Below are 23,875 nucleotides of genomic sequence, written 5' to 3' on the forward strand. Positions count from 1 at the left end.
CATTTAAGCTGACTTTAGAACTTCAATGGATAATTATATTCGTAAACATGGATAGTGTGATCTTGCCAGAATGATGCCTTTGGCTCATTATTTTCAGTAATATAATACAGCAATTTTTATTTTAATTTCTGGATTTATTTTTAGCACGCATTTTATTAATGTGTTTTAATCATTAAACTACAAGGTTCTGGTCAAGTTTAACAAAAGGGGCACTCCTAAACATAATAAGCTTGCTATTATAAATAAATAATAATAATCTGCTAATGCTTTTTATTCCTCTATAGCAGTGATTCTCAACCTTTTTTTTTTCATCACGGTACACTTTTAATAATTTTAAAATTTGGCGGCACACTAACAATAAGATAAATTTAAAAGAATTTTACTTGGTTAATTAATTCATGTACCTATAATATATTTTGTAAAAATAGCATACAAGAATAATTTGCAATAAAATATAAAATGAAATTGAATTACAAAGTAAACAAAATGTTTATTTAATGATAAATTACATTTAATGCGAAATTTCAGCATGTTTTTTTTTGATAATTTCATTTATATTTGGGCGTATAAATGATAATGCTACTCTCATTTCGTGATCCAGATTTAAAAGTCTGGATCTTTTTTTCGTTTTTATATCAGTCAAAGCCGAAAATCCGAATTCGCACAAATAAGATGTGGAAAATTGTAATAACACACTTAAAGCTTTTTGTGATATTGTTGGATAATCGTATCTAAGATTAATCCGGAACGAATTAATTGATTCTTCTGAATGTTTTAAAATTAAATCTCGGTTATTACACACAGAAATCAATTCTTCTTCTTCTTTCAAAGTTAGTTCATACACCGATGTGTCGTTTATCACAAATGGATTCCGAATCCAATCAAATTTTTTTATTTCTAAATTTGGAAAGTAATGAACAATTTTTTGCTCTAGTATTGTCAAATGATCAATAACTATTTTATGAATTATTTTATAACAATCTTTTGGAACTGACTCAAACTTTTCTAAACTACCTTCTTGTGCTTTATTCTTCCATAAAGTATTTTTTTTTGAAATTCCAACAATTTATCGGTTGAGTTTAAAATATTTTCTTTCGGTCCTTGCAAACTCGTATTTATGTTATTAAAAATAACAAAAACATCAGATAAGTAAGCCAGCTTAGCACACCATATTTTGTCATCCAACAAACCAACAAAATCATTATTATCTTGTTCAAAAAATATCTTTATCTCATTTTTTAATTCAAGCATGCGAGACAAAACTTTCTCTCTGGATAACAACCTGACTTCCGTGTGTAGTAACAATGATTTGTATTTAGACTCCATAGCCTGGCATAATTGACTAAACAGGCGACTTTTTAATGGTCTTGATTTTATATAATTAATCATTTTAACACATTGTTCCAGCACTATTTTCAATTCTGATGGCGATTGTTTTGTAATGAGTGTTTCCTGATGCAAAAAACAATGGGTAACTAACATATCTGCATTATGTTCCCTTACATGTGCTACAAATCCTTTTATAGATCCTGTCATAACCGGAGTACCATCTGTACAAATGCCAATGCACAATTCCACGAAAATTTAATTTCTTGTAAATAAGAATTAATTTCATCGAAAATATGTTTTCCTGTTGTGAAATCAGATAATTCACGACAACATAAAAATTGATTAATTATATCATTTTCGTGAATGAATCAAACGAATGCAATTAAGTGTGCTTTTCCCATAATATCAGTTGTTTCGTCGATTTGTAAAGCAAAATTTGAATTTGCAAGAGTTTTAGCAGTATTTTCTTCAATATTTCAGGACAAGTCTATAATTCTGCGATGAATTGTGTCATTTGAAAGTGGTATTTTACAAACATCAATTTCTGCTGCTTCACTGATCATTCTTTTTACAATTTTACGACAAGCAGGTAATATAATTTCTTCAGCCAAATTATGAGATTTTAATTTGAGAGCAATTAATTCAGCCACTTCATAAGAAGCCATCTGAGCTTTTTCAGACACACTAATTTGCTTTTTAAAAATCTTTAATTGCTTGGATCTTGCAGATAATGAATTTTGAAAGTAGGCTTTGTCTTTCGATGCTAGCGAAGGATGATTAGTGAGCAGGTGACGTTGGAGCTTGCTCGGAACCATAGCGCTGTTCGATAATTTACAACCACATACCACACACTCGGGAACAGTTTTATCATTTTCCATTGTAGATGTAAATCCAAATTTTAAGAAGTCATCATTATACTTACGATAAACATTACATTCATTTTTTGGTGGAGGAAACATCTTTACTTGTACTGGGCTCGTTAGCATGATCGCTAGCATCATCATTATCGTTGTTAAGCTTTCTTTTTTTTTTTTTATCCATTTATCCATTTTAGGGGGTTCATTGAAAATAAAAATAATTTTGTCAAAAAATTATTAAAAACGACATATTGTATATTGCCTTTGAATCTGTTTTAATTAAGTTTGACTACGCAATATTGTGGTATTGCACGTATGAAAACGAATATATAAGTTGTAACTAACCATATGCACACATCAAGTGGGCGACTAGTAGACTAAACTAATATGTAGCTTTGTTAGCCAGTAGTCAGAACTATAATAACCAATGCGCATTGGTTCAGCCAGTCCCCACTAGGAAGGTAAAACTGATTGAACTACTTGTCTGATGCCGCTTGTGTATGGGTATTCGCAGTGGTGGCACACTTAAAAAATCTCGTGGCACACCAAAGTGCCACGGCACAGTGGTTGAGAATCACTGCTGTATAGGAAAGTAGGCAAGGCAGTTTTGCCCTATCTTTTTGGAGCTAAGAACAGTTCAATCTTCACCAGAAGCCAATCAGAGATAGTTGGCATAAGATTATTAGTAATTATAAACAGCATCTAGTGAGACATCAGACAGTACCACTATCTAGTGGTCCCGACACTATATGTTATTGTCTGAAATAGTGCGGGTTATACGGCCGATTTTCTTGAGTTTGCAGAATGAAAAACCCAATTTTCCAGGAGAGAAAACCCACTTGCCTGTGCCAGAGGTCAACTAACTTGGGTTAACATCTTATCACCTCTAGTAGGTGATAAGATGCAAACTGAGAACAGCTTTCTTTGGGTGACCAAGAATTATAGGTGAAGGCCACTTCTACAAGACTGCTTGCTATTATATTTACTAGTAATTAACAAGCACATGTGCATTAACAGTAACACAGAATATTTGATGTTTAATAGAAAAATGCATGTTAGACATAGTATAATATTTAAATAGCAGCTTCGCACATCTAAGAGAAAATTAAATAGAACTTATTACTCATATATTTCCCTCAATATGTCGGTGATTCATTCAGCGAGAAGGCAAAAGAATTGGACACAACATTTATATTATGAACAGAATCTGAAACTCTATTAGTGTTTCCTCTTACTTGTACAGCTACAACTGTCAGGTTGCACCTGTTGTAGACAATTCTGCCTTCTCCCTGTATGAAGCTCGTGATATACTGAGTGAAATATATAAGAGAAATAAATTCTATATAGTTTTCTCTTACATGTGTATAACCATTAGTTAAATATAATACTACAGTATATTTGAAACAGAATAAAAAGTTGGACACACGTGATTTGGATTGTCTTGTAATGGCTAATTGGAGATGTTAATGTCAGCTCTTTGCTTTATGCGGATGATGTTATACTTCTAAATAAATCCGCTACAAGTCTGCAAGATTCTCTGACTAAATTGAATAGCTGTTGTAATAGATATGGTATGAAGGTCAGCAATAAAAAGACAAAGACAATGAAAATAGGCAGAATCATTGAAAATGTCAACTGTGTTGTGAATGGAGAACCTGTGGAACATGTAAAACATTTCAGCTACTTAGGCACAATTTTTACTGAAGATGGTAAACTAAATATAGAAACAAACAACAGAATCAGCAGAGCTGGTATCGTGGGAAGTCAATTGAATAAATTCATATGGAATAAGAAAGAAATTAGTCGGAACACTAAATTAGCTGTATACAAGACTGTGTTCAAACCAATTTTAACTTATGGATCTGAGAGCTGGGTCAGAAGTAAAACACTTGACCAAAGACTAGAGACCGCAGACATGAGAGTCCTGAGAAAGATTATAGGCATGAACAGATGGCATCAATGGCAATATCATATTAAAAACGAGGATATTAGGAAAGAACTTGACATTGTCAGCATCTAGGAATGCGTTAGCAGAGCTAATCTCAGATGGTATGGTCACTTAAATAGAATGGGAGAGGAAAGATTAGCAAAACAAGTGTTCTTTGCCAGGTTGGCAGGAAAACGACCCAGAGGAAGACCAAGATATAGGTGGATTGATACGGTACAAAGTGCCTTAGACGATAGAAATATAAGATCTGATAATGTTGGAGTCTTGACAAGTAACAGACTGATTTGGAGGAAAATTGTAGATAGGAAGTTAGTAATGATGTAATTTTTTCATGTAGTACTGTCATATCCTGTACACCCCTTGAGGGTACATGGCAGGAATTTGATGATGATGATGATGATGTAATGGCTAGCAATGTGATGCATGGTGTCTAAGCTCCATTTGCACCAGGTGTTGATGAAAATGACCAAGTCTGATGTAGGATCATACCTTGTTTCTTGTTTTTCATTGATTACAGTATTTTAATTTACGATGCCCTTTTTAAAGAACTTAATTGACATAGCTATTTTGTATGCTACCATAACACTTGATGATTTGTCTCTGTTGAACTGCTAGTCCGAATTTATGTTGTTTTTTAAAGAACTCAATGCATGTACAGCATCAAATCAAGTAATATGCATTTTAAAAATTTTAAATAATAAACAGAATTAAAAGCACACAGCAATGAGATGTGATGTATTTTTAATCATGCTTTTATGAATAAAAAAAAAATTCCAACTAACCTTTTGTAAAAAAAATTGTGAAGGCAAAGATTTCTTAATATCACATATGTACATTAAAAATCACTTCCTGTAGTGTAAAAATTCTAAGATAAAATTTAATCTGCAAATATGAACATACATATTAATAAAATTTAAATAAATATATATATATATATATATATATATATATAATACAAATACTTAAAAAAAATATGTACCTAGGTGTACATATTCAAGATTTAAATATGTACATCTAGGTTTTTTGATCAGCAAAAGTAAAAAAAAAAAAAAAAAAAAAAAAATCAAATATTTTGCAAACAAGTATGTAATTCATATATGGTATTCTATGGAAGGCTAACTTTAATGAATGCAGATAGAAGAGAGGTGACAGAAGCTGAATAACTAATTGTTTTGCAAGAATATATCATCCAAATGATATATTCTTGACTAAAATAAAAGGTTCACTAAAAGAAAGGAAAAGGAATATATCATCCAAGTGTAAGTGAATGACAGACTAATATCAGATATCGACCGGTGAACCTCACTCCTGGATGTACAACAGTTGTGTAAGAGTACGACTAACAAGGATTAGATATTTTGTTTGGAGAGTAGCAAATGAATCAAGTAGGTTGTCAAAGGTTGGGAGCACTTTGCAGTGAATGAGATATTCTGCCATGAATCCTATTATCTTGTGTGATGACAAGATTCAATAAAATTAAACTACAGCCTATAGCTATTGATGGATTTGTTTACTTATAACTATAGTTTTTTAAGGAAATTATGATGTAGACTAATATTAACTAAAATAAATTTAATTAATACTTCCAATATGTTCAGCAAATTCAAATTGACATCATCAGGGAACACAATTTAATATATGTGCATGCAGGCACTACACTGAGTAATGAGGCTGATGCAGGGGAAAATGCTGGTCTTGAAATTCATGCTTGCTCTTGGTATCATTCAGGGAGTGAGAGGTATGACTGAAGTCTAATTAGCAGAATAATGAATTACTGACCATTTAAAACTATATATTTAGAAATTTATGTACATTTAATCATACAAATACAACATTTCTTTTATAAATGATATTCTATCTTTGTCAATTTAGCTACTTGAATACAAATTCTACCCTACGGTTCTTCTTTATGAACTGGTCAATAACATCGTCATAAAAAGTTGGTTGGAACTGAATTTTTCCAAGCAACACGCACACACTTGTAAGGACTGGCTGAAGCTCACTAGCTAGAGCTACTTTGATTGCGTTAAGATGCCGTGAAGGGAGCGGAATGGCTATTCGCGCACATAAAATCACAGTGCAGCAGTGAGGACATGAAAGCTCCTACAACTGAGCAAGCCGAGGTAGCTTTGACTAGACAAACAAGCATCGGCCTTCAATACACAACGCAAAGCTCAACTATTGCCGCGCAAGCTTAAGATGTCTTCTGTCTACAAAAATAAAAGCCTAAACGGAATGCTTATAAATGCATGTATTTATTAACAAATAAATATTACTTCTTTCTCAATTAATGAGCTTGCGCAGCAATCATGGAAAATTTCCCCTGGGCTGAAGCTTGTCAACAGAATGTAAGCTTAAAGTCCTAAATAGCACCCATAGTGGACTAAAATGAATGTCCTTAGGTGCTGGAATGAAGTACGGAGGATGAGAGCTGCCCAAATTTGGGCACCTGCCATATCCTGTGGCAGCTGCCTAAAGCATGGTCAGCAAATCCTGAGTGGTGGAAACAGATATAGTCCTTATGTTCAACAATTTGGATGTTAGCTGTTGTTTTAGCAATACTTGTGCCATAAGAGTTCAGAAATTAACACAATTACACAAAGAAAGAATGAATAATATATTTTATTTAAAAGCCATATATTTCAACCTCAAAGGTCATCATCAGTGGTATCAGGGTTGAATACAAAGTAGAATATGAACAATAGAAATTTAAAACAGTAAGAGCTGAGTGATGTTATACATCAAACAATATAAAGGAAAAACTGAAGTAGCATTGCATTATTAATTCTAATTTAAAAACTCGATGATGTGCAATCAAAATAAGATGCTCTCATATCTGATTCACACGATGAAGTAAAGTTTCAGTATTTTCTTTAAATAAACATTCCAACTTATGTATATTATTTCTGGGAAAACTCCCATGTTACTCCTCATTATAAACTATTATAATACATGGAGAATTTCCCCTGGGCTGAAGCTTGTCAAACTGCCTACCCCCCCCCCACACACACACACCACACACACACTCTGCAGTTCTCGACATCGCAGACAGAGGAAAAGCCACAACACCCAGAAAAAGGTATGTGCAATTTCTATTCCTTAAGCTACATATACTTTTTGTACATCTACACTCATAATGCCCTAAGAACCCATGAGTAAATAGCCAATGACATTTAAACAGGGGCACTCCTAAACTGAAGCAGGCAATATAGCTGTATTATAATAGTTTTCTAACTTATTCTACCAAACTGCCTACCCCCCCACACACACACACCACACACACACTCTGCAGTTCGACATCGCAGACAGAGGAAAAGCCACAACACCCAGAAAAAGGTATGTGCAATTTCTATTCCTTAAGCTACATATACTTTTTGTACATCTACACTCATAATGCCCTAAGAACCCATGAGTAAATAGCCAATGACATTTAAACAGGGGCACTCCTAAACTGAAGCAGGCAATATAGCTGTATTATAATAATAAATATTCCAACTTATGGTGGTAACGATGGAGTAAGCACATTTCAGACCATAGGATATTGTGATCAGTTTCCATTTTATGTTATGCGAGGCCAGAACTCTCAAATTTCCTATTAATGATGTAAGATTGGTGTTCTTGCATTCTTTTCTCCACAAAGCATCGAGTTTGTGTGAAGTAAGAATGGTGACAGTCACATGGAACTTGGTAGACACTAGCAACAGTGAGAGGGAATCATTTATCTTTAAATGGGAACCATCTGATAGTTTGTTAAAAAGAATGACTGTCACCACTAGATTATACTTTTTTTTAAGCATTCTAGATATTGGTTCTAAGATGCCAGAAATATATGGGATAGGAACTCTTCGTACTGTTTATATGTTGTTTGAGCATGGATTATAGGAATCAAAAATACGTTGTATGGTCTGCTCTGATGATGACATGCAATTTCCAAGTTGAAATATATGGCTTTTAAATAAAATATGTTATTCACTCTTTTCTTATGTTATCGTATTGATTTTTTATATAGTCAGTAAGTGGTTGTAAGGGTGTATTTTTTTTTTATGATTTTAGTTACTTTTTTAGCCTTGGATATAGAGAATGGTGAGAGCTTTGGTGTACAGTAGAGAAAAGGTGTGGTTTTAATATTTTTTTTTTTGGATATGGCTAGAACTGTAGCCTTTGACAAAGAAGTTTTTGTGTATGTGGTCAAATTCAGTGGAGAGGACACTGTTATCTGAACTAATTAATTTAGCCCTGTTAATCCTATCCTATGAAGGCTTTCCGTAAGCAGAGACCACACCAAAGCTATCACCATTCTGTATATACAGGGTGATTCAGAACTCTTGGGCCAAACTTTAAGGGAGTTATAGAACACACCCAAACAAGCACATTTTGTCATACAATGCATGGTCCGAACTCAAGCAGCAAAGAGCTAGAGGGCACTTTCCAGTGAATACTTATAAGCACTTGTTTTTGCATTCGTTGTTATTTCTACCATGGAGTGTAAAAAAAGGATGGATTCTTTCACAAATCAGGAGAAGGCTGACATGCATTTCATTTACGGAGCTTTGGACGGGAATGTGAGGGAAGCCCAAAGACTGTACCTAGAACACTTTCCGACCAGACGCGTGCCTGATCGTAAAACCTTTCAGTGATTGTACCAGTATCTGTGCGAAATGGACTCCTTTGTCAGCGGCATGCAAGGACAGCACATGTTACAGAGGAAATTCTACGTAGGGTTGAAGATCATCCCGGATGTGGCACACGAGCAATTTCCCATACTGTACGTGTGCCCCAATCGACGGTGTGGCGAGTTCTACGAGACAAACGATTATACCCCTACCATGCACAGAGGGGGTGCATGCCTTAACACCTGCAGATTATCGGCCTCATCTGAATTTTGCACAGTGGTTCCTGCAGCAGACTGCAGTGCAGCTGGACTTTGATGCACGTCTTATTCACTGACAAATGTACCTTTACACATGAGGGCATTTTTAATACCCACAATTATCATGTGTGGGCAAGCAGAAATCCGCATGCCACACGTCCACATTCGTACCAGTGGTGTTTCTCCATAAATGTTTGGGCTGGAATCCTACATGGCCATTTGACTGATTGGCCCATACCTTCTGCCAGCACGACTGAATGGGTGAACGTACCTCGTATTTTTACAAGAGGTCTTGCCAGAATTACTGAACCCTGTTCCAGCAAACATTCAGACACGTATGTGGTTCCAACATGATGGAGTGCTACCCGATTTCAGTGTGGATGTGTGGAATGCCTTGGATGCAACCTTTCCAGGATGATGAATTGGTCCGGGTGGTCCCATCGCTTGGCCGCCACGATCGCACAATCTCTCATGTCTGGATTTTTTTCTATGGGGCCATATGAAAAGCCTGATCTACGATAGCTCCATCGATTCCAATGAAGACGTCATTGCCATGATTTCTATCATCGCTGCCACTGTATGAGAAATGCCTGGTTTTTTTTGCCAATCACTATGTCAAAGGTGTGAAGACTGAAGTAATGTTGGCGGTCACTCTTTTGAGCAGTTTCTACAATTTGTTCAATAAAATTCTTTAATTTATGTTCTGTAATTGTTTCAAATTTCAAATGTCATTCTTGTGTTTCTTCATTTCCTGACACAGTAGTTGCTAACCCCTAGCGCTTCACCGCTTGAGTTTGGACTATGCATTGTATGATGAAAAGTTCTTGTTTAGGTGTGTTCTATCACCCCTTAAAGTTTGGCCCAAGAGTTCTGAATCACCCTGTATATGATATGAGGCACATCTAAAAAAAAAAAACTAAAATCCTAAAAAATACAACCTTACAACCACTTACAGACCATATGCAAAAATTGGCATCCCTTAAACTATCCTACTATGGCCAAATAGGAAGGACAACCAATATCAGAATTGCTGAACATAAGAACTATATCCACTTCCACCACTCAGGAAGGGCTTGATGACCATACTTTGGATACCTGCCTTTGATATGCTGGAAGAAGGCAACTCTACTACATCACAGCAAATATAAATATAAAAGACTATTCCTTGAATCTGCTTAAGAAGCTACCCAAACCTCAACAAATTTGGTTGCATGAAACTGCTCCAAATTTGGAAAGCTCTCATCCTTCATACTTGAGCCCAACAGCTGAGGATACCCAATTTTAGTCCACTTTCAGTTGACAATCTTCAACCTCATTTCTCAGTGCAGTGCCTGTGTGCACATATATTATGTTCCTTGATGATGGCAGTTTGACTTTGTGATATATTGGAAGTATTAATTAAATTTATGGAAATTTCTTTTAAAAAAAACTACACTTATGAGGAGCAACATATGGTATAAACCTTACCACCATACTTATATATATTTTTACATATTTAGTTAATTAGTATTTATATATTTATTTTTGTGAATGGTTGACCAAAGTGATATGTTGCAGCATACTGTAGTAATGAATCATAATGTAGCTTGTATCTCTCTCTATGTGTGTGTGTGTGTGTGTTTCCTGATATTTTAATTAAAGTTGTTATAATAGCATGATAGCGTTTTCATAAAGATAACTTGAGAACAATGAAGGAAAGGATTCCCATATCCAGTTAAAATGCATTATTATTATTATTATTATTCCTGATATCTCAAAGGAGTCTGAATATTCATCGCGGGAGGACACCAACTGTCTCAACCACTACACCAAACCTCTACTACGAATCATCTCCATCAACACCATCTACCGCACACCTCCACCACTACAACAACTAGTATTTTTTATCTGTAAATTGCATGTGTTCTGAAGGGCCGATTTGTCTGTATGCAGGATGAAAAACCTTGCTACCTCCATATGAGATCAGCTAACTCACCTTCGACTGAAATCGTCCAGATAAAGATTCCTCCCGCCGCGACGAGAATCGAACTTAGGCCTATTCCAATCGAATGCCGCAATATACCGTCGTTCTTCCAATTGCGCTACGGAGGCGCTATTATATATTTAAAAAAAAAAAAAAAATACACCACATAGTCTCCAAACAAATATAAAGTAGAACAGCCACTTCGACATGAGGCTGTTCTACTTTTTGACTTAATTTGATAAGTCAAATAGATAAGATGAAAGACCCATTAAATTCATACACCACAGAGGACTGTGGCATTTCATAGCTATATACAGTCATAGCATCATAGGAGCCTATTAAGTAGCAAACTGAAGTATTAAAAATGGACCATTTTAATATCAGTGTTGCGAAGTGGAAGAATACAACCCAACAAATAAACAGAAAACAGTTAATTCACAAGTTTTATAAAGTAATAAGTAATATGTACATGAATCAACACAGCAGAGTTTCAGATGGAGGATAGATGATGTCAGTTATGCTAGAGATGTGAATCAGTGGGCATTTAACAAGAAAATGGAAATTGAGGAAACAGGTAGTAAAGTAAGAAATAAGGTAGGAATTTCAACAATTTCAGAAACATTACAACAGATTCCATGATCACCTGTCAAAATCTTGCACTAGAATTTACAAAATCAAGATTATCTGCCACCTCTGGAGCAGATATTCTTTTCATTGTTTTTGTGAACAAATTTATAAGCATTTAGGATAAGAGAACTTAACATGTTAGACTTAAAGCACAAAAAAGATTTTTTTCGTATTCAGTATATTACCATAAATAAATCTTTCTTACTGCAGGAAAATATGTAATTTTAAGCAGTTATGAATATTTAGAGCAATTCCAAAATTTGATATCACCATTTCTTACTCTCTCTCAAAAAATAGCAACGGAATATGCAAGATTGGTTTTTCCACTGTGGTACTAAATGGGAACCTTTTAATTTTAATTATTATAGTCACATTTTCAATTTTTGATTAATAGCATGTCTGCTGGAATTGTTGGCCAAGTGGTTAGCATACTTGCTTTCCACCCAACAGCTGCAGAAGTTTAGGTGAGACATGGATTTCACTGCCTGGCATAAGCATAGCAGGACTATCACTCATAATAGAGTAGATGATTGCTTAATGACAGGATATAGATGTAAAAATTATCATATTTACTTTTTATTAATTATTTAAGGATTTAACGAATGGATGTCTAATGTCTACTGTGCCATTGTAATATTTTTCTTATTTATTTTATATTGTAGTTGCTTAAGCTAGTTCAAACTGTCTATAGACTTCAATTTCTAATTCACACAAAAAACTTGCAATTAATCTTAATCCTTTAGTCCTTAATTTAGTTGTACTCCCCCCTCCCTCTCTCAAGGCCATAAATATGTTCTTGCACGTGCTTGAATTGTAGACGTGAGAAAAGCCTCTTTGCTGAAGCCAAGTCCTTAATCTACTTTGCTGTATTTCACTTGTATTGATCCTTAAAAATTTGTTTTTTTTATTAAATGTGCCATTAAGGGTCGTGTAAAAGAATTGTTGTTCCTTGCCTTACATACAAGAGAAATATTCAGCTATGCACAAAATAACTCATAATTTAACTCTATCTCAAGCAACTCCTATTAAGTAATCAGTCAGTCATGGATATTACTACTCTTAGGTCACACAGGTTTGGTATTTTTATGAGAAGTGCATTGGCTAAACAAGATCAGGCAAGCTATTAACAAAAACAACATGTTTATTCTTACTAAGACAAATTATATACAACATTCAAATACATATCACATGTCTGGTTCTAACTAAGACAAAAAGAGTACACTGGAGACAATACTTGTCATGTGTACTAACTCTCCACAAAATCAACTGAGCATTTTGCTTAAGCTTTAAGACAAAGAAATCATAATTACACATAACCTTCCAGACACTTGGACGATACTTAATACACTTAACTTTCTCTCACGTTGTAAACAATAAAAGGCAAAACTCAAACCATATTCGCTCTTAGCATTACATAACATAAGCAAATCTGCAGATCTCTGTATTCTACTATTCACACTCAAACTAAAATACGACTTTCCAATTCTTCCTAACACCTTCTATGTCACTAGATAACAGAATCAACATTTGTCATCTGAGCTTCACAATCAAGGATATTACATGAAACATTCTACTTACAATCTTTCTAGTTCGTTACACAGTCATAGATCCTAAAGGCTTACGGGCACGTTCCATTTCATCCCTGCTAACTTTCGATCGGGCACTAGGACACGGCTGTGATAATTCAGCACGCAATTAGATCATTGGGGAATCTCACAGTGGGATATCTTGAAAAGGCCGTCTCTGTTACTAGCGAAATTCCCATCTTTGTCGGAACTGCTGCTCACGGGAACGTGACTCTCCCCGTCCTCTAAAAGGCCTGGCACAGGAAACAAACTTCGAAACAAGAGCCCCTTAGCCACTCAATCTCTATGCATTTTTGAAAATTATGGAGACAACTACCATGTTTGAATAAAAACCTTAGTTTAATATAACTAAAATCTACATTCAACGTTTCGACCTTTATGTCAAGGTCATCTTCTGGAGCATACAACTATACACAGAAAACAAGCCACACTACAAACAAACTGGTTTGTTAAAGACACTGACCAACCACTACAACAATTGTTGGCCTGAACTCAGGTGGGAAAAAAAAAATTATACATCAACGCTAGAGTCCTATTATTAGTGTTATTCTGATACTACCTGAAGATTGGCTAGAGTCCTATACAGGACTCTAGCCAATCTTCAGGTAGTATCAGAAACCATTCCATACCAACTGGCTGGAATGTACACGATGTTAATATATGTATATAGATAGGTACTTGTTGTTGTGTCCAATGTATTTCTACAACCAACAGATAACACTAATAATAGGACTCTAGCATTGATGTATAATTTTTTTTTTCCACCAGAGGTCAGGCCAACAATTGTTGTAGCGGTTGGTCAGTGTCTTTAACAAACCAGTTTGATTGTAGTGTAGCTTGTTTTCTGTGTATAGTTGTACGCTCCAGAAGATGACCTCGACATAAAGGTCGAAACGTCGAATGTAGACTTTAGTTATATTAAACTAAGGTTTTTATTCAAACACGGTAGTTGTCTCCATAATTTTCAAAAATGCATTCGGATCACAGTGTAAGCTTAAAAGAAAGGACTCAATCTCTATCTTTTATATCATTCTCCCGACCTTGGCCTTTCTCTAAAATCTCCCGGATTTACTGGAGAGTTTTCTCCATCACCCATGTTATTGCTGGCTTTTGGCGGGAAAACTCATAATCCGGTGACCTTCGCGACTGTTGTCAGCCTTAAGTCTCCTAGCCTAATCCAGTCTGAGCTTAATTTTAGTTGCAAATCTAGTGGTTCTTATTCAAATATTTTAACATTTAGTTACAACATTTATCTCAGTACAGTCAGTTACACATTCTTTTACTTACAAGTATAATATGTAATTTAATTGCCCATGTAAAATCGACATAGAAAAAATATTTCTATTTTTTTTTCTATACGAGATTTTACATAGGTAATTTCCTACTCTCTTATTAATTTCAAATAAATGCATGTACAAAGTCCCAAATATAGTTTTCAAAAAACTGCACTTACTCAAGAACAAGTGTTGTAAGACCATCATTCTCAGTAAACACCTTTTATATCCTTATAGGGAGTAGGTAAGGCCATTTTTAGCTCTATCTAACTTTTGGAGAATGAGTGGGCAATTCAATCTCCACAGGTAGCCAATCAGAGATGGGAAGCCCAAGGCTATCACTAATTTAAGCAGTACATAGTGAAGAGATGGCTCAACAAGTCCCACCATCTCATGGTCTCTATCACAATATTTTTAATGTATGAAATAGTGTGGGTTCTACAGTCAATTTTCTCGAGTTTATGGGATGAAAAACACCAGAGATCAACTAACTCGGAAACCAGTCGAAAAAAGGCACAGAAAGAGTTCCTCTAGTCAATGACTAGAATCAAATTGATGATGCTCTTTCTTCAGGAGGTTTAGTGCTAAGGAGTACAAACACCACTTCCACTGAGCTACACAGGCTCTTTGAAAGGTTGTAATATAAATAATTTGTTCATGTTCCAGAAATTCTTAGATCTGGAGTTACATTTTTTTTATTTAATCACCACCACTGGTCATATATTGTTTTACGATGAATGAATAAAAAGCTCTTTATTAAAAATTATTATTTTTAAAATCATTTTTCATTGTTTGAAATTAAGGATTTTTATGTCAGTTATAGTAAAGTGATGGTTAACCTGATTAGCCAATACCTTGCTCTCCTCTATATTGAGTCAAGCATTTTGAGGGAGCTTTTGGGGACCTCACCCCATGTGAGAGCAGTATTCGATATCTGAGCACATTTGTGATTTGCATAAGGCTAACAGCTGTTCAGGGGTGAAGTAACATCTCGAGTGAAAGAGAAATCCAGATTTTTTAGAAGCTGAGGATGCAATGGTTGTGATGTGTTTATGCCAGGAGAGGCTTGATGTCAGTGTAATTCCAAGAAGAGAAATCTCAGCTTGTCTCGAAATCTGGGTGTTCTCACTATGCTGTGATTGCATTGATTGCTGCTTACACCCTGTTGAAATGTGAGAAATCCAAGTTATCTCATGTCACGATGTTCAGGACTCTAAACAATTATTTCAACTTTTATTGGCCACCATCCATACTGTTTTGTTTTAATTTATATGTATACTTATATGAATAACTTCGTGTGAACATGTTGCTCTCTAGCTTAATATATTTTTGTAACCAAATAGACAATAATAACAGGACTCTAGCACTGATGTAGTAAGTTTTTTTTTTTTCACCAGAGGTCGGACCAATAGTTTTAATGGTTGACCAAATCAATGTAATTTTAGCATACCATGTAGATTGTAGTGCAGCTTGTTTCTTTGCATGTGTGTGCTGTACCGTCGACAGGGTGTAGCATAGAGGCACCCTATCTCAGGGTGCCGCTTAATAGGGGCACTCGTTCAGCCATAGTGCGGTTGGTGCCGTATTATGGCAACAAGATGTTTTACAAACACACGGCATTTATTCTTATTACATACCTCCAGGGAGTTCAAAGACTGATCAAGGTAGGGCACCTACTCTACAACTCTCAGTCTCCACCAACTATAACGAACCACAACTACCATTATCCTCTGCTGCCCATCATCACCACTAGTATTTTCACAAATCACAAACATCCATGCTCACAGCAGGATTCGAACCCGCAGCTTTTTCATTAGTTTGTGAAATGCAAGTCTTGCTTAAATTTTATAACGCAATAAACATGCTGGAGAAGAAAACTCATATTTCGTGATATTCTCAGATTTTGTAGTTTAGTTTAGTTTATGTGCTTAATATATTTTAATAATTCCTGTAGAGCAAACATTTAATTAATATTATTATGTAATTGTTTTGCATTAATGTTTCTCTTGCAATAAAAACAAAATAGCAATTGAAGATTTTCTTATATTTTTGTCTTATAATCCATCAGGGGCAATATTTAACTGTTTGCCTCAGGGGGTAATCTAATCTGCCGACACCCCTGTTTGTGTGTATATATATAAACATATATATCGAGTGATTATTTTGGTTTATATTAAACTGAAGTTCTACTCTAACATGGCAGTTGTTTCCATAATTTTTTATGATGAATTATTAAGCCAACATTTCACCTCTGTCACCAAGGCATCTTCATGGATACAAAGAAATACAAGTAAATACATATGGCACAAGCAAGAGAAAGAACAGTTATGGAAGGGTGATACTGGTGAATGTTATGGTGTAGTGGAATTATTTAAGGAGCACTTTATCAGCAAATCTCATACTAGCATAAATGATGCTATTTTAACATCTAGAAGGGAAGCAAATGGAGGGATCAGAAGAGAATCATTTGATTCTCTTCTGATCATAACTGATTGCTAACATAACTCAATCAAAACTATTGATTGAGTTATGTTAACAAGGATACAAGAATGAATGACATATCACCAAGTATATTTCAGGAATGTGTGTGAAAGAATCAGCTCTTAACCCAGTTGTTTAATGTCTTCAAATGGGACAGATCCCTAAGGAAGAAAGCAAAATAGCAGCAGTGCATAAGAACAGTTCTAGAACAGATGTTTCCAATTATGGACCAACCTATATAACTGCAAATAAAAGTAACTTACATTAAATTGGGTTGATGTACATAGGATTCTTTATAATGGTGTCAGCATTATTTTGTGAAATGCAGGTCTTGCTTAAGTCTGCTTAAATTTTATAATAAGGCAATAAACATGCTGAAGAAGGAAACTCATATTTCATTATTATTATAATTACGGCTATTAAGCCTGTTTTTGTTTAGGAGTGTCCCTTATTTAAATACATTGGCTATCAATACTCAAGAGGGGTATATATTTAGGGAATTATTGGTGAGTATAGAAGGCAATTAAGGTAGAATAAAAGAGGTGGAAAAATTTGGTACATACCTTTTTTGATTCTACGATGTCTTCCACTTCCATGATCTTGCTGAAAGTTGTTTACAAGCGGGGGGGGGGGGGAGTTTAGACACGGGAAAATAAGTTTCGATAACCCAGGTTAATATTAATAATATATATATAAATGTATACATATATTATTTTGAATTAGGGCGCATTTTTGTGAGGGGGGGGGGGGGTAAAAACTATTGTGGCAACTGGGAAAGGGTTAACGGGGTGTGGAACCGTTTCGGTCGTGTGACCATCCTCGGAACTTTGTCGGAAATGAGTGTAGGGCTTTGCCCTGACATATAAGGGCATTAGTTGTCACTACATGGCTGGAGGCATGGCTTAAATTGTAGGTTCTGGATCGTCCAACATTCGGAAATTAGGTAGGGGCGGTGGACGTTGATAGAATTTTCATCACATTTTATGGCAATAGTTTCGGATATTCTTAGCACTGTTTCGTTGTCTTGTTTGTCTATGATTATGGCCTTGTCAATTTGGGGAATAAGTTTTAGTTCGAGGGAGTGAGCTGCAATCTCAGTCTTCCCTGTACTCTGTGTTTTATTTTTCTTTTTGATGTTGCGATGTTTGTGTTCAGATATTCCAGAATGGGAATATTGCAATCCCTGAAGTGCTCATGTAATCTAGTCCATAAGGACCTAATTGTAGAGCCGGTGTAGGTGACGTCACAGTCCTCTTTACAAGGAAGATATTCTAAGATTTTGCAGCTATTTCATATACTGCCATATGACAAGCTAGTGTAAAAAACTGGGGAAGATGGAAATGGATACATAGATAGGTTAAATTGACTGGCTCTGGAAGATAACAGCAAGTTATGTATGATGAGACAGTATCTCTAAAAAAATGAAGGTATCCAGTGCAACAGGGTTCTGGGTTCTGTTTTTGGGCCACTCCAGTTAACTTATTTGTTAGTGATATTTCATGTGAATCTTCAGCTGTTTGAGAAATAATTCCAAGGAAGGCAGTTATAATGCTAATGTTCATTCCCCTCAGGATGATTTGAATACTCTTTGCTTAGATAAATGAGTGGGTTACAGTTTAATATTGTTGAGTACAAGGAATTGCACTTTGAAATGTAGAGTTATGTACTGTACAGTATGGGAAACTGTGCTTCAGGGGAGAGATGAGATTTAAAATCTAAAGGTGATCTGAAGTTCAGACAACATGTTCATTAATTACTTTCAAAGATTAAAAAGGAATGCAATCAGAAGTGTATATATACTTGTAGCAAAAGCTGGAAATGTGTAAAGGCAACTATGGTAGATAGTATTTCACCAGAAATGCCCAAATATGGAGGTCCAGATGATTGAAGTAAAGCTCAAAAAAATCTGTTTGTTTTTTTTTGTCTTTTTACAGATGGAAACTTTTTGAGCACAATTCTCATAATGAAAAAATTTCATTGTGAGAATTACATAGGCATTTTTCTACTAAGTGTTCCAGACAGGGTGTATAAAAAGTTTGCTTTCATATATCTTAAGAAAAATTGCAGAACATGAACTGGAACAAGTTGGGTTCAGGCCAAATACAGGATGTCATGATTAATGAGTACTGGAAACACATACAAGTTTTTCACTTGGTTATGTCACAAATTAAGATGCCAAGAAATTATATTCTTGGTTTAATCCTTTATTTAAGTGTAAGCAAACAAAGTTTGCACTTGAAGTAACTTCAGGACTGGGAAACTCATATATAGAAACTAATGACTTCACATCACTTGCCTAAGTATCTCATAATGCAAAGCACATATCCTTTCGGACATATATAATACTATGCATTATGGGAAAGGCCACTACCCAGACCTTACTGAGATCTCATCAGTAGGAGCCAGTAATAAGGTGTGACACCTTTTGGCTACTCGTATATGGAAATATGACCTCTGCATTACTTCAACCTTGGTATCAACTCTGGGTCTGGCTCTCACTGATGAGACCTCAATAAAGGTCAAAACCAGTCCAGGTAGTGGCCATTCCCATAATGCATAGCATTATACATGTCTTTAAGGATATGTGCTTTGCATTATAGGATACTAAAGCATGTGATGTGAAGTCATTAGCTTCTATATGCGAGTTGCCTAGTCCTGAAGTTACTTCAAGCGCAAACTTAGAAACAAAGTTTGCGCTTTTATCCTTTATCCAAGTAAACTTTGTTTACTTGGATAAAGGATTAAACCAAGAATATAATTTCTTGGCATCTTTAATTTGTGACATATTCATACGAATTAATAATTTATTATTGCATGCCAGGTCAGATTACCGTTTTTTTTTTTTTTAACTAAACATTCTTTTTACCCAAAGTTGGAGTATAGACAATCACATTAAACCTGGTTGGTTGAGGTTGGCATAATCACACTCAAACTAACAGTTTCTGGATTCGAATCCTGACTTTGACATGTATGGCTGCAATTGTCTTTAGATGGGAGATGAATTTCATCATTGGTGTTAGACTACTGTCTCACTTACAGGAGACCTGAAGTGGCTTGAAAAAGTTTCATGTGTGGTTTCTCGAACAGGGTACCTGAAATATATAAAAAATAATCAAAAAAATTCCTTAAGCCTACAGACAGCAATGACATACTAAAGCCTTCTGTGGGTAGAAGACAGATAAAAAAAGACCAAGGAGGGGGAGAAGATCCTGTTTATCGTTTGTGGAAAAAAAGGAGATTATGGTTATCATTTGCAATTGATTCAGAGATTTGTTGTTGCTTTATTTTTTATATTGATTCCATACAGTCAAAGGACCTATAAGCACATCAGTGGTATGTGTGGTATGCAGATGAGGACAAAGGGGAGTTAATTGATTTTTTTTTTAATAGTTGCAGGTTATATTTGTTTGGGAATACTTCATGATGAAGGCTGTTCCAGAGGACAGAGGTGGACGGAATAAAAGATATAGAACAGAAGTAGGATCAGTGTGTTTGCAGTTGCACAATAAAGGGATGCTGAGCAATTGATTAACAAATGATGATTGCCAATTCACTGGAGAGAGTTCGATGGATGTAAAATAGGCTCTTGAACGAAAGAGAATGCCAAGTTTCTTGGATGCTAAGGAGGCTACTGATGTGATGTGTTTATGCAGTGACCATTGAAGTACCTGTAGAATAGACAGTGCTGAAACACTAGGCATGTGAGATAGAGGATGAAGTGAAGTTGTAAAAGGGATCATTTATAAGCCTAACTGCTCTAAGCATGGGCAGATTTGGTATTTGCATAGAGTAAGAATTGGTTGGGTGTAAAATAGGCTTTTGAACAAAAGAGAATGCCAAGTTTCTTGGATGCTGAGGAGGCTATTGATGTGATATGTTTATACTAGGAAAGTCTGGAAGTAAACATTATCCAAGCAAGGAGATCTAATCTTATCTGGTGATTTTTGTATTACTGAGGGTAAGAGTAGATGAAATGGGATTCTTTTGCATAAGAAAAGGTGAGATATCTGCAACGTATAGAATTAAACCTTATCAAATAAATTTGGAAGCAGCTTATAAGTACAGGTGTGTTTTATCTTCCTTGAGGTGAAGCTATTCCATAGCATGAGACTTTGGATGGTGTCATTTCAGGTCACAGATCTTTGTTGTTGAGAGCAATGTTGTCCCAAGAATCTCCGTCTAGAACTATACACCATCCAAAACAACTTCGACAGAACGACTTCACCTCAAGAAGACTAAAAACATCTCACTAATAAGCCAGTCCCTAGGAATCCAGAACCTATACAGTGAATCCTAACTGCATACCTGTGATGTATGCAGCTAGGATTCACTGTATACGTTCTGGATTCCTAGGGACTGGCTTATTAGTGTTAAAGATGTTTTTAGTCTACTTAATAAGGTAATAATAATAATAATTTAGTCTTCTTGGGGTAATAATAATAATAATTATTATTATTACTCCAAGACCGCATGGAGTCAAAGACTCATCTAAGAGGTCCTTTTATCATGCACACAGCTCATCATACCGTGCCTTGAACACATTCAAACTCCTTGCAGACACCACACTCTCAGGCAAGGCATTCCAATCATTCAAAACTCTGCATGAAAAAACCTGACTCTCACTCCCCTACTTATACCTCTTTATACAGTTTCAAGGGATGACCGCTGGTTCTCCCCCGATCTCCCACTACTTTCTGTAGAACTTCTCCAGCATTGATCCTATAACAACCCCTTACCAACTTGTAGGTTTCTATCATATCTCCCCTCTTCCTCCTGTCCACCAGACTCTGCAATTTACATCTTCTCAATCTTATCTTTCCTCGTAATCGACATTCCAAAGTTTAAAAACTACCTTAGTCAGTCACCTTTGGACCCTTTCCAACATCTCTTCATCCTTCTGAAAATCAGGTGACCAAATCTGGGCGCAATAGTCCATATGTGGCCTAATCAAAGCCTTATACAATGGAACAAGAATCTCCCTACTTCTACAAGTAAATGTCCTCTGCATCATTCCCAGAAGCCTTTGTGTTCTCTTCACAATTTTGGCTATGTGTCCCCTAAATTTCAGATCCTTATCCACTATCACCCCCAGATCTCTTATTTCTTCCACCTCCAACAATATATCCTCATCAAGCATAAATTCTGCATCCCATCTTTGTTTTCCAAATTTTAAAACCTTACATTTTGCAACATTGAACTCACATCTCCATTTCCATGCCCAATCACTCAATTTATCCAAGTCTTCTTGTAAGGCCACAACATCTTCAATACTCATCATGGTTCAGTTCGTCCCAACTTTGTATTATCTGCAAACAACTGAATATCTCCATCCAAATCTTCACCTATATCATTAACATACAAGTTAAACAGTAATGACCCCAAAACAGACCCGTTCCCTGAGGCACTCCACTAGTGACTTTCCTTTTCCTGGATATCGCTCCCCCATACACAACTTGTTGATACCTATCAGATAGCCAGTCTCCAATCCAATGTGCTAATCTAATATCCAATCCCAGTTGATCTAGTTTGACTGTCAACTTATCATGAGGTACTCTATCAAAAGCCTTCATGAAATCCACATATATTACTGTGTATCCTTCTCCTCTGTCCATGGAAGCAGTCACCTTATTGTAATAAGCAAGTAGATTACTAAAACATGACCTCCCTTTAGCAAATCCATGCTGTCCATCAAAGATAATACCATTGTTGTCAACCCAACTCTGGATCCTAGTTCTCACAAGCTTCTCCAACAACTTAACCACAACACCCAACACACAGATAGGCCTATAGTTTGATGCTTGAGTTCGATCATCTCCTTTATGAAGTGGCACAATCTTGCCTTCCTTCCACTCCTTAGGGACTTGACCAGGTGCAAGACTCATATTAAAAAAATATGTCAAGACAGGTGTCAACTGCCTGGCACATTCCTTCAGAATACGTGGCGATATATTAGCAAGTCCCACAGCCTTATTCACATCTAGGTTACTCAACTCCCCATACACCTTTTGCTCACTTACAGTCAGTCTCTCCTCCCCATCATTTACTTCTCTCAATCTCTCCATGAAGTCACATTCACAAGACTGAAATACCTTTATGAATTGCTCATTAAGTATCTCCAGCACATATTCTGCAACAGCTATCTTTATACCATTTTCTCCTATCAATGTCATCCTTCCATAATCATTCTTTCTTTTGCTGGCTATATATTGAAAGAACTCTTTAGGATTCTTTTTGGCTTCATTAGCTAACTGCTGTTCATAACTCTCTTTAACTACCCACAACCAACCAAGTCACCCGCCTTGCCTGGTCTTTGTAGACCTCATGGAATTGGTTATTTCCACTTCTCTTATGCTGCCTCCATAATGCCCTCTTTCTCTGTATTGCATGCTTAATCTCTTTATTCATCCATCTCACACCTACTGTATTTAACCTTCTTACCCTTGGAATACACTTAGACATTGCATCTACCTACTAGATAGTTTTTGAAAATCCCCCAAGCTGCATTGATCTCTTTTCCAGCTAATGAGATGAGATGACCAAATCCAAGACCCTCAATCCTTGTGTGCCCTCTGTTACAAACTGTCTGAGGTAGTTATCCCTCAAAAACTCAAGAAACTAATTTTCTTTACTTCCAGTTGCTCATCATTCCAGTCTATATTGCCATAATTAAAATCGCCCATAATGATCACCCTTTTATTTGCTTGACTAATTTGATTATATATTTCATTATCACCACCATCCACATTACCTGGTCTATAACAACATCCAACCCAGTATTTGATTCCATTCACCTCTCTCTCACACCATACTGCCTCAAAACCACCGGCACTATTTCCCTCTTGCATCTCTACTTTGTATGGATATAACTATTTCTCTATCATCAATGGCACTCCCCCTTCCCTTTTTATCCCTTCTATCCTCACGAAACACATCATACCCT

General features: G+C 35.8%; 2 protein-coding genes across 4 annotated transcripts in view; both read right to left on the minus strand.

Moving 5' to 3' along the window:
- The window catches only part of Su(dx) (WW domain containing E3 ubiquitin protein ligase suppressor of deltex), a 436,167-nt gene that overhangs the window by 410,246 nt on the left and 2,046 nt on the right, over window positions 1-23,875 (minus strand). The window contains exon 2 of one of the 3 annotated variants that reach the window (XM_090407873.1): window positions 4,917-5,016. The exons of the other annotated variants lie outside the window; for them this stretch is intronic. The gene's annotated coding sequence lies outside the window, so the exon portion shown is untranslated. The remainder of the gene's footprint in view (window positions 1-4,916; window positions 5,017-23,875) is intronic. 3 annotated transcript variants of the gene reach the window in all.
- LOC150096977 (zinc finger BED domain-containing protein 5-like) lies at window positions 1,806-2,315 on the minus strand. Its single transcript, XM_090408105.1, has one exon. The coding sequence runs from the start codon at window positions 2,313-2,315 to the stop codon at window positions 1,806-1,808; it is 510 nt and encodes a 169-aa protein (XP_090264231.1).

This window comes from Typopeltis vanoorti, chromosome 18, assembly GCF_054136105.1.
Source record: "Typopeltis vanoorti isolate ZY-2024b chromosome 18, IOZ_Tvanoo_1.0, whole genome shotgun sequence".
Taxonomy (NCBI): domain Eukaryota; kingdom Metazoa; phylum Arthropoda; class Arachnida; order Uropygi; family Thelyphonidae; genus Typopeltis; species Typopeltis vanoorti.